The 15619-nt window shown below is 35.3% G+C and overlaps 1 protein-coding gene across 2 annotated transcripts in view; it reads left to right on the plus strand.

Moving 5' to 3' along the window:
• ANO3 (anoctamin 3) overlaps window positions 1-15619 on the plus strand; it is a 397040-nt gene that overhangs the window by 269665 nt on the left and 111756 nt on the right. For both annotated transcript variants that reach the window (XM_034645910.1, XM_019807105.2), the window contains one exon: window positions 4265-4423. In XM_034645910.1, coding sequence (XP_034501801.1) covers window positions 4265-4423 — 159 coding nt within the window. The remainder of the gene's footprint in view (window positions 1-4264; window positions 4424-15619) is intronic.

Below are 15619 nucleotides of genomic sequence, written 5' to 3' on the forward strand. Positions count from 1 at the left end.
GAAATCTTAAAAAAGACACCAGAAATTGCATTAGACCCTGTACACAATGGGCTCCACTCTGAGTTAAGATTGGCATACTGCTAAGGTTAAAAGCAAATTTTTCCTGTGAATCAGCAATTTTTCTCCTAGGTACATACTGATAGAAATATGTGCACGTGTGTATTGCAAGATATTCACGTGAATGTTTATTATAGCTTTATTTTTAATAACCAAGACTGGAAACAACCCAAATAGCCATTGTTGGTAGAAAACATAAATAAGTTTTGTTGTATTTATATAATAATATAACCGTGAAAAAAATGAACTACAAATACATGAAAATAAGAGATGGATTTTGCACCCATAATATAACAGAAAAGAAGCCAGACATAAAAGTTTATTATATATTTGCATGTACACAAAGTTTGAAAACAGAACTAAAATATAGTGTTTAAGGATATGTCCCTTGGTAATAAAACTAAGGAAAAGCAAGAAAGTAGTTCCATAAACAATAGGATTATGATTACCTTGTGCAGAGGGGATGTGGAGGGCATCACAACTGAGAAAGATGATATAAGGGGGCTTCTGAAGGAGTTGGGGGGTTCTGTTTCTTGACTTAGGTAGTAATTCTTCAGGTGTTTGTCTTCTGATAATTCGTTGTTATGCATTTGTTTATTGAACTCTTTATTTTGCTGTAAATAGTGTTTCACAAGTATATGTAAAGGATACCTGCTTTCCGTTGCTCTGATTCTATATCCACACCGACATCCTTTGGATTACTTACCTATGTTTCCATCTGTTTTTGTCCTGAAGAAAATGATTTTCCAAAAAAGTTAAAGGAGTCATTTGGATGATTAGAAAACAAGACAAATCCCAATGCAAATTAATACATTGCATGCGTATTTTACTTTATTTTTTTGTGATAATAAGACTTTTTTTTTTAATCTCAAAAGGTCAGACAACATTGAAAGTGTTCTGTGTGCATTATCTCATTTAGTCGTGACAATAATCTTTTAATGTTGATAATACTGTTATCCTCCCTTAAAAGCTGTGGGAATTGAAGCTGAGCAGCAAGATTAAGTTACATGTCTAAGAACACAATTAATTAAAACCCCAGTCAGTCTGATACAGATATCAGTACCTTAACCAGTGTGTCATAATGCATTATACTAACTCAAAGGTATGGTTACCATGTAATCAGTCAGCAATCACTTGTAGATTAATGACCTGACCTCATTTCATATCTGCCTGACAGAGAACTGTGATAAATTCACTAAGATAACATGAGCCTTAGTGGCTCCTGGCACCTGTTAATCTGTCTTCCTCTCATACACCCTGACATTCTTCAACTCTATAGCTCAGGTCTCTATTCCTGCACATATTAGACAGCATTGTAACTAAACATCTGCATGCCTACTGTTCTAGATGCAGGCTAAAATCCCTGATAGACTTCTGTGTCCTCTTATTTTTTACCCCTCAAGTTTAACACAATACCTAGCATACATTAGGTGTACAATAAGTGCTTGTTAGATTGAAAAGAACAAATACTGGAAAAAAATATGCATCTTTCAAACAAGCAGTTACTGCCATAATTTTATGTGAAAAATACCCTAAAATGTGTTTTCATGCAAATAGGCAGACTTCTATTGCTATTTGAAAATGGGCTAAAATCTTTGCAAAGGGTTCTTTCTCAACATGAGCCATAACATGCATATTGTCAAGATATTCTTTAGGAAGGCCAGTTTTTCTGGAAGTACCTGAGCTTTGTGGTTTGTAACGTGTTAAATAATCAAGTTGTTTTCAAAACTGTTAAAAGATCAGGTACCTGATGGATAATCAGCATCCCATCTACTCTGAGCAAAACTGTTTTATTCTGTCTTCTGGGAATAATAAACTTGAAAATTGTTTCTAAATTAAATGCATCTATATTGTAATTGAAAAGCATTTCACTATTCCAGATAATTTAAGAGATGAGTCTTGATTTCATGTTCGAACAACTATTATTGTATCAGTTAAAGAAGTTTTTCTTTTGGTGTCTAGATACAATGATATATGTAATGAATTTCCTGCTAGTTCTGTTTTGTAAGGTTTGAACATGGTTAATTAACATCTCGGTTAATGGTTACCATATATGTATGAAAATAAAATATAATACTTGTAAACTTAAAATTATACAGAACCTATACAATTTTTAAAAGATTTATTTATTTATTTTATTTTTTAGAGAGGGGGAGAGAGAGAGAGAGCACAGGGGGCAGGGGCAGAAGGAGAGGAAGAGAAAGACTCTCAAGCATACACCCCCCTGAGCGTAGAGTCCAATGCGGGACTTGATCTCATGATCTTGAGATCATGACCTGAGCCTAAATGAAGAGTCAGATGCTTAACCTACTGAGTCACCCAGGCATCCCTGTACAACATTTTATAAACATAATTCAGAAGATTTCCACATTTCTCCATGCTTCTCTATTACCATCTTGATAACTGTTTTTCATTATGCCTGGTAAAACTCATCATTAATAATTTAGAATTCATAGACTAATTAGATAATACATTAGAATTCTAGTTGATATAGTTTGATTGTGAACACGTTTACTGAGAGACAAAAGCTGTGAATAATGCCTAAGGTCACTTATTGTAAAAAAAAAAAAATGTTGATTTTATTTGATAGTAAGACAGCTGTTTCTCTGGGAGAGTTAAGCATTTGTTTTGCTTAGACTTAGAACAATGGGTAACAGTAACTGACAGGGTTCCAATTTCAGTCCACACTGCTCTTAAAATATGAAAAGCATGTAAAATTTAATAAAAACTATCTTATTTTCTTATATTTTTCCTACCAACCAATCATTTACTTCCATGTCTTCTCACTGAAGGACTTTTGCCTTCACCTGGGATTAAATACGTTTTTAGTACCATAAGACTCAGATGACCCTTAATAATGGACTGGAGTGGGCGGTATACTTTAGGAAAAGGAAAATGTGGAAGAAAATTTGAATATGATTTTGTTTTAGCCCAATCCTTGTTTAAATTAGTATGGAGATGTCTGGAGGCAGTGGGCCATAGGTATGAAACAAAGGGCACACCGTGGCTATTGTAGTTCTGCTGTAATTTTGTGATTATTTATCTTAACTTGTTAGAATTTTATTTGTTTTAAATATTGGAGGGAAGAGGATAAGAAATGATAACACAATTTCTTCCTGGCCTTATACTCTTGAGGTCAGCCTTACACAGGACTATGGATATTGCCTGCCTTCCTTTCTTCCTCCCACAAATATTTACTGATGCTTACTCTGTATCTGATTCTGGGTTAGATGTCTGGAATACTCTGAGACAACACAGTAAAAACCCTTACCTTGGTACAGTGTTCTACTAGGATAAGGCAGACAGCAAACAAAAGATAATAAATAGTTTAGTGTTCTATAACACTGTAGACATTAGTAAGTGCTAAGGAAAATAGATTGGGGAAAGTGGGCCAAGAGCAGAGGGTTTCCTGGAGAGGAGTTATGTGATGTCATTGATAATGTGGAGTTTCACTCAGGTGCCTCAGCTGTCAGGCCAGGTGATTCTTGCAAGGCAGGAATTTGGTGGAAAATTGGCCAGTCTATAAAAAAAAAAATGGCTTTGGTGGGTGGGTGCAGCAAGGTAAGGGCCTTAAAAGCAATCCTGATGAGCCAGTGATTAGTCTTGGTAAGAAAGCTGTTTCAGTTGGCTCACAATTTTATACCCTGTGAACAAGTATTTCTTGGAGCAACAGCTCAGGGATTACTTTTTGGTTTAGTATTGTTGAACATAGGTTTAGAAAATGGCATCTTTTCTGAGTATTATTTAATATCAGAAGCTATGTTGGCTTCGGTACTTTTGTTAAGCCTTCATGCCTTTATTTTTGAAATGGGAGTTGTAAGTATTAAATAAGATCAAACATGTGAGGCACTTATGTCTGAGCCTTATGTTGAATAAATACTCAACATATGCTAGCTGATATTATTTTTATAGGACCTTATTGAATAAACCATACACATTTTGATGCCAACATCAGAGAACCAAGTTCTGGTATCAGACTGCCTAATTTCGAATTCTGGGACATCACTTGCTAGCTCGTCTCCTATTATAGATTGCAAACTTTCTTTAACCATCTTTCCATATCTCATAACTGGAATGTAAAACAACACTTTTTTTTTTTTTTTTTTTTTTTGCTATTGGATTGCCAGTATCCAAACCAAAGTGACTGAAACCAAAATGTGTGTGCTTGTTTAAGCTACACTATTAACAATCATTGCTTTATTTGCAGAATGACATGAATTACATAGCATCCAGTGGTCTTCTATTCAAAGATGGCAAAAAACGGATTGATTACATCCTGGTTTATAGAAAGTCAAATATACAGTATGACAAAAGAAACACATTTGAAAAGAACCTCAGAGCAGAAGGCCTGATGTTGGAAAAGGAGGTAGGTGCTTTAATAACACTAGTTATGTGATATAATGGGCTCGAAGGGATATAATCTCTTATGTTTTAGCCTGGGAAGTGTATAGCACATGTCTTTATAAAATGTATAGCTATTTTCTCCCAAATGTAAAAGAAATACTTATGTACTGTCCCACTTAAATGTGTATTCCTTTTTTACTTATACATTTCTGTAAGTTAATATTTTTCAAAGGGCATAACTATTTTTACAATTTTACAAAATTGAAGAAGAAATGGTTGTACCTCTATAAAGTACAAAACCTACGAAAAGAAAAATGCTGAAAGAAAAGAGTACCAAGCCGTTAATGTTTGGGTTTCAATATTGAAACTGTGAATGCGTTCCTTCTCAATCCTTTCTTTTTTTTTTTTTTTAATGCTTTTATTTTTTTTTTTCAGGCTTTATCTTTTTTTTTTTTTTTTTTAGGGCCATTTTAGGATCACAGCAAAACTGAGAGGAGGGTACAGGGACTTCCCATATAGCTCCTGCTGCCACACATTATGTCCCATTATCAACATCTCTGTACCAGAGTGGTACCTTTGTTACAATTGATGAACCTACACGGACTCATTATTATCATCCAGAGTCCAGTAGTGTTCGCTCTTGCTGTTTTACATTATGTGGATTTGGGGAAATGTGCAATAAATGTATCTACCCTATAGTATTATGCAAAGTATTTTCACTGCCCTAAAAATCCTGTGTGTTCTGCCTCTGCATATCTTTGCCACCATCAGCTCCTGGCAACCACTGAGCTTCTTACTGTCTCCACTGTTTTACCTTTTCCAGAATGTTGTATAGTGGAATCATACAATTTGTAGCCTTTCCAGGCTTAACGTCTTTCACTGAGTCGTATGCACTTAAGGTTCCTCCATGTCTTTCCATGGCTTTATAGATCATTTCATTTTAGTGCTGAATACCATTCCATTATCTAGATGTACCACAGTTTGTTTATTCATTCACCTACTGAAGGACATCTTGGTGGCTTCCAAGTTTTGACAGTTATGAATAAAGCTGCTTTAAACATCCTTGTGCAGGTTTTTGTGTGGACATAAGTCAGCTTCTTTGGGTAAATACCAAGGAGTGGATTGCTGGATCATATGGTAAGAGTATGTTCATTTTTTTTAATTTTTTTTAAAGATTTTATTTATTTATTCGACAGAGATAGAGACAGCCAGCGAGAGAGGGAACACAAGCAGGGGTAGGGGGAGAGGAAGAAGCAGGCTCCTAGCGGAGGAGCCTGACGTGGGGCCCAATCCCATAACGCCGGGATCACGCCCTGAGCCGAAGGCAGTTGCTTAACAACTGTGCCACCCAGGTGCCCCAGGAGTATGTTCGTTTTTGTAAGAAACCTTCAAACTGTCTTCCCAAATGGCTGTACCATTTTGCATTCCCACCAGCAATGAATGAGAGTTCCTGATTCTCCAAGTCCTAACCAGCATTTGCTGTTGCCAGTTTTCTGGATATTGGCCATTCTAGTAGGTGGATAGAGGCAGCTCACTTTTTTCATTTGCATTTCCCTGAATATGATGTACAGTATCTTTTCATATGCTTATTTGCCAACTGTATGTCTTGTTTCAACAGTGAAATATCTGTTAAGGCCTTTAGTTGTTTCTTTCCTTATTGTTGAGTTTTAAAAATTCATTATATATTTTGGAATAACAGTTCTTTATCAGATGTGTCTTTTGCAAGTATTTTCTGTCAGTCTGTTGCTTGTTTTCTCATTTCTTTTGACATTGTCTTTCACAGAGCAGAAGTTTTTAATTTTAAATAGATCCAGCTTATCAGGTTTTTTTTCATGGACTGTACTCTTGGTGTTATATTTTAAAAAGCATCCTCATACCCAAGGTCATAAGTTGTCTCTTATTTTGTCTTTTAAGAGTCATATAGTTTTGCATTTTAATTTAGATCTTGATCCATCTTTAGCTAATTTTCATGAAGGGTGTAAGGTCTGTATCTAGATTTATTTAGTGAGTTAGTTTTTACATGTGACTGTCCAGTTGTTCCAGCATCATGTGTTTAAAAACTGTTTTTGCTCCATTGTTTGATCTTTGATCCTTTGCAAAAGATCAGTTGACTTTCATAAGTCAAGTTGATATTTATGTGGGTCTATTTCTAGGCTCACTATTCTGTTCCATTTATCTACTTGTCTATTTATTCACTAATACCACTACTGTAGCTTTACAGTAAGTCTTGAAGTCAGGTAGTGTCACTCCTCCAAATTTGTTCTTCTTGTTCAAATCGTGTTGGCTATTCTGTGTCTTTTTCTTCTCCATAATCTTTGTCAGTATCCACAAAATAACTTATTGAAATTTTGATTGGCATTGCACTAAATCTATAGATCAAGTAGAGAAGAACTGACGTCTTGACAATATTGAGTCCTCCTATCCATGAATATGAAATCTCTTTCCATTTATTTGGTTCTTCTTTGATCTCATTAAGTAGAATTTTGTAGTTGTCCTCATATAGGCCTTGTACATGTTTTCCTAGGTTTATACCTTAAGTAATTAGATCTTTGTGGTGCTCATGTAAATGGTATTGTGTTTTTAATTTCAAATTTCACTGTTCATTGCTGAAAGAAAGCAATTACTTTTGTATATTAAACTTTTATCTTAAAAAATCCTACTGTAATTGTTTATTAGTTCCAGGATTTTTTGTTGTTGCTATTGTTGATTTGTTTGAAATTTTTACATAATGACTATGTCATCTGAGAACAAAAGAGTTTTCTTTATTCCTCCCCAATCTGTGTACCTTTTTTGCTCTTTTTATACCATACTGTATTTGATAATACTTCTAGTATAATGTTGAAAAGAAGTGGTGAACAGGTGTCTTGTTCCTGATCTTAGTAGGAAAGCTTCTAGTTTCTCACCATTAAGTATGTTAGCTGTAGCTGTTTTGTAACTATTCTGTATCAAGTTGAGGAAGTTCAGCTCTATTGCTAGTTTACTTAGAGTTTTTATCATGAATCGGTGCTGGATTTTGTCAAATGCTTTTTATGCATCTATTAATATGATCATATGATTTTTCCTTCTCAGCCTGTTGATGTGACGGATCACATTAGTTGATTTTCAAATGTTGACAGCCTTGCATACTTAGGATAGATCCCAACTAGTTGTGGTATATAATTCTTTTTATACATTGTTCGATTCTATTTCCTAATATTAAAAAAAAAATCTTTGCATGTATGTTCATGAAAGATATTGGTCTGTAGTTTTGTTTTGTTCTGTTTTCCTTGGAATGCCTTGTATGATTTTTGGTAATAGTGTAATGCTGGCCTCATAGAATGAGTTAGGAAGTTTCCCCTCTACTCCTATACTTTGAAAGAGATTATATAAAAGGGCACAATTTCTTTCTTAAATGTTTGGTACCTATCTGGGCCTGGTGCTTTTTGTTTTGGAAAGTTATTAATTAATGATTCGGTTTCTTTAATAGGTATAGACCTATTCATATTGTGTACTTGTATGAGTTTTGGCAGATTTTGTCCTTAAAGAAATTGGCGCATTTCATCTAGGTTATCATATGTGAGCATAGAGTTAACCATAGTATTCCTTTATTAACCTTTTAATTTCCATGGGATTTGTAGTCACGTCCCCTCTTTCATTTCTGATACTGGTAATTTGTGTCTTCTCTTTGTTTTTCTTAGAAGGCTGTCTAGAGGCTTATTGATTTATTGATCTTTTCAAAGAACAAAAAGTTTCATCAATTTTTCTGTTTTTTTCTGTTTTCAATTTTACTGATTTATGCACTAATTCTTTTTTTTGTTGAAGTATTATTGACATAATGTTATAGTATGCTCTAGTTCTTATTCTTTTCTTCTACTTACTTTGGTTTAATTTGCTTTTTCTTCTGTTTTCTTAAGGTAGAAACTGAGATTATTGACTTTGAATCTTTCTTCTTTTTTAATACAGTCATTGCTGTAAGTTTACCCCTAAGCACAGCGTTCACTATATTTAAAGTTTAAATAGTTTAAATTTGATAAATTGTGTTTTCACTTTCACTTAATAGAAAAATATTTTTTTTCTCAGGAGATTTCATCTTTGCCCTATGTGTAATTTGGAGCTGTGTTATTTAATCTACATATATTTTGAGATTTTCCATTTATCTTTCTGTTATTGATTTCTAGTTTAATTCCACTGTGGTCTGAAAGCAGACATTATATGATTTCTATTCTTTTAAATTTGTTAAGATGTGTTTTGTGGCCCAGAATGTAATCTATCTTCTTGAATTGGTCCATGTGAGTTTGGGAAAAATGTATGTTCTGCTGTAAATGAAGTAATTTATAGATGCCAATTATATCTATTTGATCAGTGGTGGTGTTGAGTTCAACGATTTCCTTACTGGTTTTCTGCCTGTTGGGTTTGTCTATTTCTGATAAAGGAGTGTTGACGTCTCCATTTGAGATAGTGGACTCATTTGTTTCTCCTTGCAGTTCTATCAGTTTTTGCCTTACACAGTTTGACATTCTTATTAGATACATACACATTAAAGATTATTATGTCTTCTCGGTGAGTTGGCTCCTATATCATTATGTGATGCCCTTCTTTATCCCTTGCAACATTTTTTTCCTTGAATGCTTTTTTTAAAGTGTTCCTTAAAGAATTTTTTTTTTCTAGTGAAACAACAAAACTACCAATGCTAATTAGAAAAATAGAAAGGAGATAAATAGAAAGGAGATAAAAGCATATATTTCATACTCCTTTTATCAAAACAAAAACAAAAACCTCTTGCTATTTTAGTTAAACCTTTAAGGTCTTAAAAACACATATTAAGCATATATTTATCATATTACAGAAAGAAAAATCTTAATGTGAAAAATTAAAAGTATAAAAATGTACAAAATAAGAAATCAAAGTTTACATCTACTATCTCCCAAATCATGTCCTTTTCTTTCTTAATAGCCCTGTTAATACTTTGATTTTATTCTGCTAGGTGTCCCTCAGGATATTTTTATGTATATATAAATATGCACACATTTTTTAGAAAAAAAGTCATATTATACATACTATTCTACAACTAAAATCAGTCATTTAATAATATATTTTTGTTATCTTAAATTGCCATTATATTTTGATCTAACTCATTTTTTTATGAGGTGTATAATATTACAACTTGGGGATTTAATTAGCCATTCCCTTATTCAAAGAAAAATTTTTAAGTTAAGTATTTGAGGGACCCTTAAATTACAAGTGGGATTCAACTACTTTTCTAAAAAATGAGACAGACCAGGTGAAAAAATGGTGATGATTTCTTTAATTAAATATCTAGATAATTTGCTAATAAATGTTATCAGTGGAATAGAGTACTCATGGGTACTTACATATGATATCAGAGGGCCCCCCCTTTTTTACCACAGAATGGCTCCTGTGATTAGTCTTCTAAGAAACACACATTAGGAAATACTGAATTATAACTTGAGGTGGCCCTAGAAAACTGATGTATTTATATTTATTAACACTTTTTAAATATATATAAAATAACAGTACAGTGCCTTGACTCTTCACAAGGTAAGGATTTATTCACACACTATGTAGTGTTATAGAGTTGGGCAAGTTGAATTCTGGTCTCAATTTTTGTTGACTCTTTTAATTGTGTTTCCTTTTTTTTGTCTCTTCTGGAAATTTTTAACTCAGAATATCCATATCACTGGAGTAATTTAACCAATAAGTATTTATTACAAAAGTCCTATGAACTCAGTCTTGTGATAAGATTTTATTTCCTCGTGATTTCTCCTTCATACAAACAATTAATCATTTCCTCATCTGTTCCCACAGCAATTTATACAGACATCCTTTTATAATATTGGTAGTTATTTTGCTTACACATCTCCGATTACTTGTTAATTCAGTCAATAACCCTAACAGGTACTATTCAAGCTATTGGGGATCCAGTGAGTAAAGTAAACCTTATCCCTGCCTTTATTGAATTTACACTACATACGAGTCAGTCTTTCATAATTTCAAACTGTGATAAGTGACCTAAAAGAAAAACAAATGATGCTAGAATGACTTATATCAAGGGCAGTGACTTAGTCTGGAGGGTAAGGGAAGAATAGAGGAAGGGAAGAAATGAAATTAAAGAAATAGACTTTGAATTGAAGTTTGAAAATGGATAGTACCTAGAATAAGTCAAATAAAAGGGCTAGATGTGGTTTTCAGTACTGACTGCCCATCCTAATCACCTGGGGATCTCTTAATCTATTAATGCCAAACCCCATCATAATAGGAATCAATTGAATATAATGATGGTAGTGGGAGGAAGGACACTGGCATTTTTCAATGCTGGAATAAAAGGGTACCAGATGAGTATGGAAAGAGTAGTGAGGGCTAAATAATTATGCCTAGTAGTATAAGACTTTTGATTATTTTCTTAAGAAAAATGGGAAATTATTGAATAATTTTAAGCAGGGCAGGATCATGACCATATTTGTTTTCTAAGAAAATACCTTGGAATCCTGAAAAGAGGACAGATTTGAAGAGCAGGACTGGATGCACAGATATCATGGGTGGCATTAGAGAGGAAGAGAAAGGTATATATGCTACCTTCTGGGAATAAATGAGAATCATAAAATGGGCAATGTTCTCATGGGAAGAGAGAAGCCACAAAGAGACAAGAAAAATTGCATAATGAGGAATGTCATGCAATTATTAAAACAGAATAATTTATTAAAGTTTTTTAAAGCTTTATTTATTTTAGAGAGAGAGAGCTAGCAAGCATTCACATGCAGAGGGAGAGGGAGGGAGAGAATCTCAAGCAGACTCCCCGCTGAGCATGCAGCCTAACAAGAGGCTCAGTCTTATACCCATGAGGATCATGATCTGAGCCGAAATCAAGAGTCAGGCATTTAACCTACTGAGCCACCCAGATGCCCAGAATAACTTACATAAGGAATGTGGCTAGGTAGTTATGTTAGCATGTGTGATTTGAAAGAACATGATGTAAACGAAAAGGAGTCCATCATGGGCAGATAAGGGGGCAGAATACTATCAGCAGAAGGAATAGCCAGTAGAAAACTACTTTTGACAACAAGAGAGTTAATTTGGGGAGAAAGTGGGATGGAATTATGGGAATAAAGATCATAAGCTAGTAATTGAGGGACCTTTGAGAAATACAAGTAGAAAATCTTTGAGATTTGTGTTACAACCCCATGAAGAGTGTGAACTAAAGGTAAATGCTTTAGTCTTTAGAATATAGATGGTAATATAAGCCATGTACTAGGATGAAACCACTAGAGAGAAGAAAAGAAAATGAATCTAAGAGTGAGCCTGTAAAAGGTAAGAGAGGAGAGTAGACATTTGAAGGTGTTGGAGGTTGGTGGAAGAGGCTGAGAGGAGGAGTCATAGGGAAAAGTGGATAGCAGGGTAAAATAGCGCTGAGCAGTCCAGTAAGACAAGAAGGAGGCCTGTTCCACTGGAGGTTGTGGGAATCTTTGGTGAAATCAATGAGAATCATCTCTCTGAGGAGATGGACATGCAAGCAAGGTGGACATGGGTTGAAGTTGATGAGGGAGTGGAAAAGCAGAGCCAGCAGCAAATGTCATCAGCACACTGTGCATGGGGGGAATGGAGAGCAGTAGCCAGAGAGGGGAAAGCGCTCTCATGAAGTTTCATTTTTCTCTTTCTTTCTGTTTTCCTTTTTTTTTTTTTAAGATTTCATTTATTTATTCGACAGAGAGAGAGACAGCCAGCGAGAAAGGGAACACAAGCAGGGGGAGTGGGAGAGGAAGAAGCAGGCTCATAGCGGAAGAGCCTGACGCGGGGCTCGATCCCATAACGCCGGGGCCACGCCCTGAGCCGAAGGCAGACGCTTAACCACTGTGCCACCCAGGCGCCCAGGCGCTTCTCTTTCTGTTTTCTTATATGAGTTGCTTAAGTGATGATGGGGAAGATCCAGGAAAAAAGGGTGGATGGAGGGGAAGGAAAAGAAAGGGCTTGTGATACAAGGACAGAGAAAAGGAAATTGTGAACATGTCAGCAAGTATGAGACTTGTGAGCTGAGAAATAGAAATATCCCTTAGGGAACAAGTCCCCAGTTTTTAGATTTACATTCACCAGAGCCAAGCACCAGGTCCGGCAGAGAGCAGTTTCAAGTCCTCATTATATCACATGTTCATATGGACAATTTCTAGATGATCACATCAGCAGTAGATAGCGACTCATAGTGGAAGGCCATACGAATGAATAGGTAGATGATCCGTAACTGTGTTTGTGTTCCAAGTACATTTCCAGATCATATGAGCGATCTGTCTTCTTAGACTTACTCTCACGAGCTACCACATTCTGTTTTCTTTCAGCTCTCTCCCACCAGCTCGCAGACAGCGACTTTGTAAAAACTCAATTTTTAAATTTCCACTTCTCTTAAGAGTGAATGTTCTACTTCTTGGGAATTTTGGATGGAATGATTAAATAATCATGTGAAGTGTGAAGGCGGTGGGTGTTTTGTTCCCTCCAAAAAGCCTGCCTTCATCAGAGCTAACAGAATAGTGCCAGATTGGGAGCTTTTGATTCCAAGGGAGAAGTTCTCCCTGGCAACACCAACCCTTCACCACCCCCCTGCTCAGTAGCTGCAAGAAAATGAAACTACTTTTGTTTTGTTTTAAGTCGAGATATAACAAAAGAGAAATTAAGTTGAGGAAGTTATAAAAGACACTTCATGGTGCTTGAAAAAGATCTATATATATTTAAAGTTAAGACATACAAAATTAGAAATGTTCTAGCTGTATGTGCACTTAGCTTGACATTTCACTCCTTGATGGCAGAATTAATGTAGAAACATCTTTTAAAGCATCTCTTTTATTTAAGTGTATTAGATATTTTCACATCTTAAAGGTTGACAGGAATGAATTAATAATCAGTGCTATGCCAGCTATTCATGATGCTAATTTGAATTTTGACATAGCACCTCTTCCAGAATAATTCTGGTTTATTTGCATTCTTGTTTCCATCATCTTTTGGTGAGGTACAAGTTACATAGAACGTGAACTTAAGATAAGTTAACTCACTCATTCATCCATTCAACAAATGTTTAGTGAGTGACTACTGTGTGCCCAGCATTGAACTCGGTGCTTGGTATACATAAATGAATAAAACGAAGATCTCTTCTTTCATGGCACTTACATAAATAAATAGTTCACTTATTAAAAGATAATAAATACTACAGGGAAAAAAATAGACAAGGTGAGAAAGATGGGGCAAGGACAGGCAAGCTGTAGCAAGTGACCAAATGATAAGAAGTAGAATGGGTGAGGGGTAAAGTAGTAGGAGACAATATCTTTTAGTAAGATACTGAAGGTGAGATTATAAAAGGCTGTGTAGGTCACTGAAAACACTTTGGCTTTCACTCTGAATGCAATAAAGTTCTGAGAAGACATATGATCTGAGTTATATTTTAAAGAATCACTCTGGCCATTATGCTATGAATAGATTATCGGGGACAACAATGTGAGCAAAGCCTTTGTTGGACAGCACTGTAGGAATGCCAGAGATGATGATGGCTTAGACCAGAGTGGGAGCTGTGGAGAAGCGGGGAGTGATCAACTCTGGTTTTACATACTGTAAGGTAAAACAAATCAGGACCCATCTGTAGTATGAAACCCAAGCTTTCCTGCTGTGGAAGCTAAACCTTCTAAGACTTCTCCCAAAACATGTGTCACTCACACCTTCTTCATGCTATTACTGTACTCTGGCAACCAACATGCCTAGGCTTCAGGAACCATGAGGCTCTGAGGGAAAATGAGATCTCCATTTATACCGGAATAAGATCCAGCTCCTGAGAAACTCTTTTTTTGTCCCAGGAGCTGTCTGTTCCACAATAGAGATCCCTGCTTTCAAACTCCCATGGAACCACTGGAGGGAATGCAATGTTCAAACAACAGTGTATCTCTCAAAGGCTTGTTATTCAGTCTTAAATTATTCTATATGTAGAATGTGTCAGTCTGGTATAGATTGGTTTCTGTCTGTGTCTAGACTCATTCATTTTCATAGAGTCCTCTCTTCCAGACTCTGAGGAAAACAAATACTAGATACGTTTTCTGTAATCCAATGGAATAACTGATGAAAAAGAGCCCACCTCTCCCTAGGAACAAGCGATAACATACAGGGGACTATTTAAATGCATATAAAGGAAGAGACATCTTCCAAAGAGAGTACAGTTATAGAAATATAATTTTATTACAATTTATATCTGGTTTATATCACCAGAAAAATATTTAATTCTTCAATCACTTGATTCAAGTCACTCTAGAGTTTTCCCCAAATACAGGTTATTACTGGTTTTGTATATGTATAATTCAAAAGGCCTATTATTGAAGGCTTACAAAGCTAAGGGATAAAGATGAATCTGGTAGCTATTTACGGAGAAAAAAGAGAAAGAGGTTGAGAAACAAAGATTCCAGTGAAATTTTGAAATTAGCCTTTATTTTGGCTCAGGTCTGATTGAAGAAGCATGCTCTCAACAGAGAATGAACAATTCTGGATATCCTATTATGGTTGGGTAGTCTATATGTCCAGTCTCTCAAAATACTCCTAACAGCTCTGTGAGTTAAGATCATTGTCTCCATTTCTCAGGACAGAAAACAGGATCAGAGAGGTTAGGTAATTGCCCCAAGTTCACAGAGCTAAGTAAATGTTAAAGATGGAATTCACACTTGAGTCTTTGTGATTCCAAACACTAAGTATGGTATGGTTCTGTCTATCATACCATGTGATTTCTTCTAAGTACACAGTTAGGATTGAAAAAATTTAAATTGTCCCTGGTAGGCGAAAAGGCAAGTTGGTATAACACCAGTAGCCAACACCATAATTTCAAAAGAAGGATCTTTGTTATCAATTTGAATATAAGAACTTCTGTATGGTGAAAGCAGGAAAAACCATAATAAAACATGAAATTCTTCTTTCACTTGCCTCAGTGAAGGAGTGATTCAAATACCTATGCTTTTTATGCTTTAGAAAGATTTTCTTGATTCTATCAATCCTTCACAAAAACCTTTCTCTCTCTCTTTTTTTTAATTTAAATTCAGTTTAGTCAACATATGGTCACAAGCTTAATGCCCATCACCCAGTTACCCTGTCCCCCCCACCTCCCCTATAGCAGCCCTCAGCTTGTTCCCTATAGTTTAGAGACTCTTTGGTTTGCCTCCGTGTTTTTATCTTATTGTATTTTTCCTTTCCTTCCCTTCCCTAATGTTCA

Source organism: Ailuropoda melanoleuca, chromosome 16, assembly GCF_002007445.2.
Source record: "Ailuropoda melanoleuca isolate Jingjing chromosome 16, ASM200744v2, whole genome shotgun sequence".
Taxonomy (NCBI): Eukaryota; Metazoa; Chordata; class Mammalia; order Carnivora; family Ursidae; genus Ailuropoda; species Ailuropoda melanoleuca.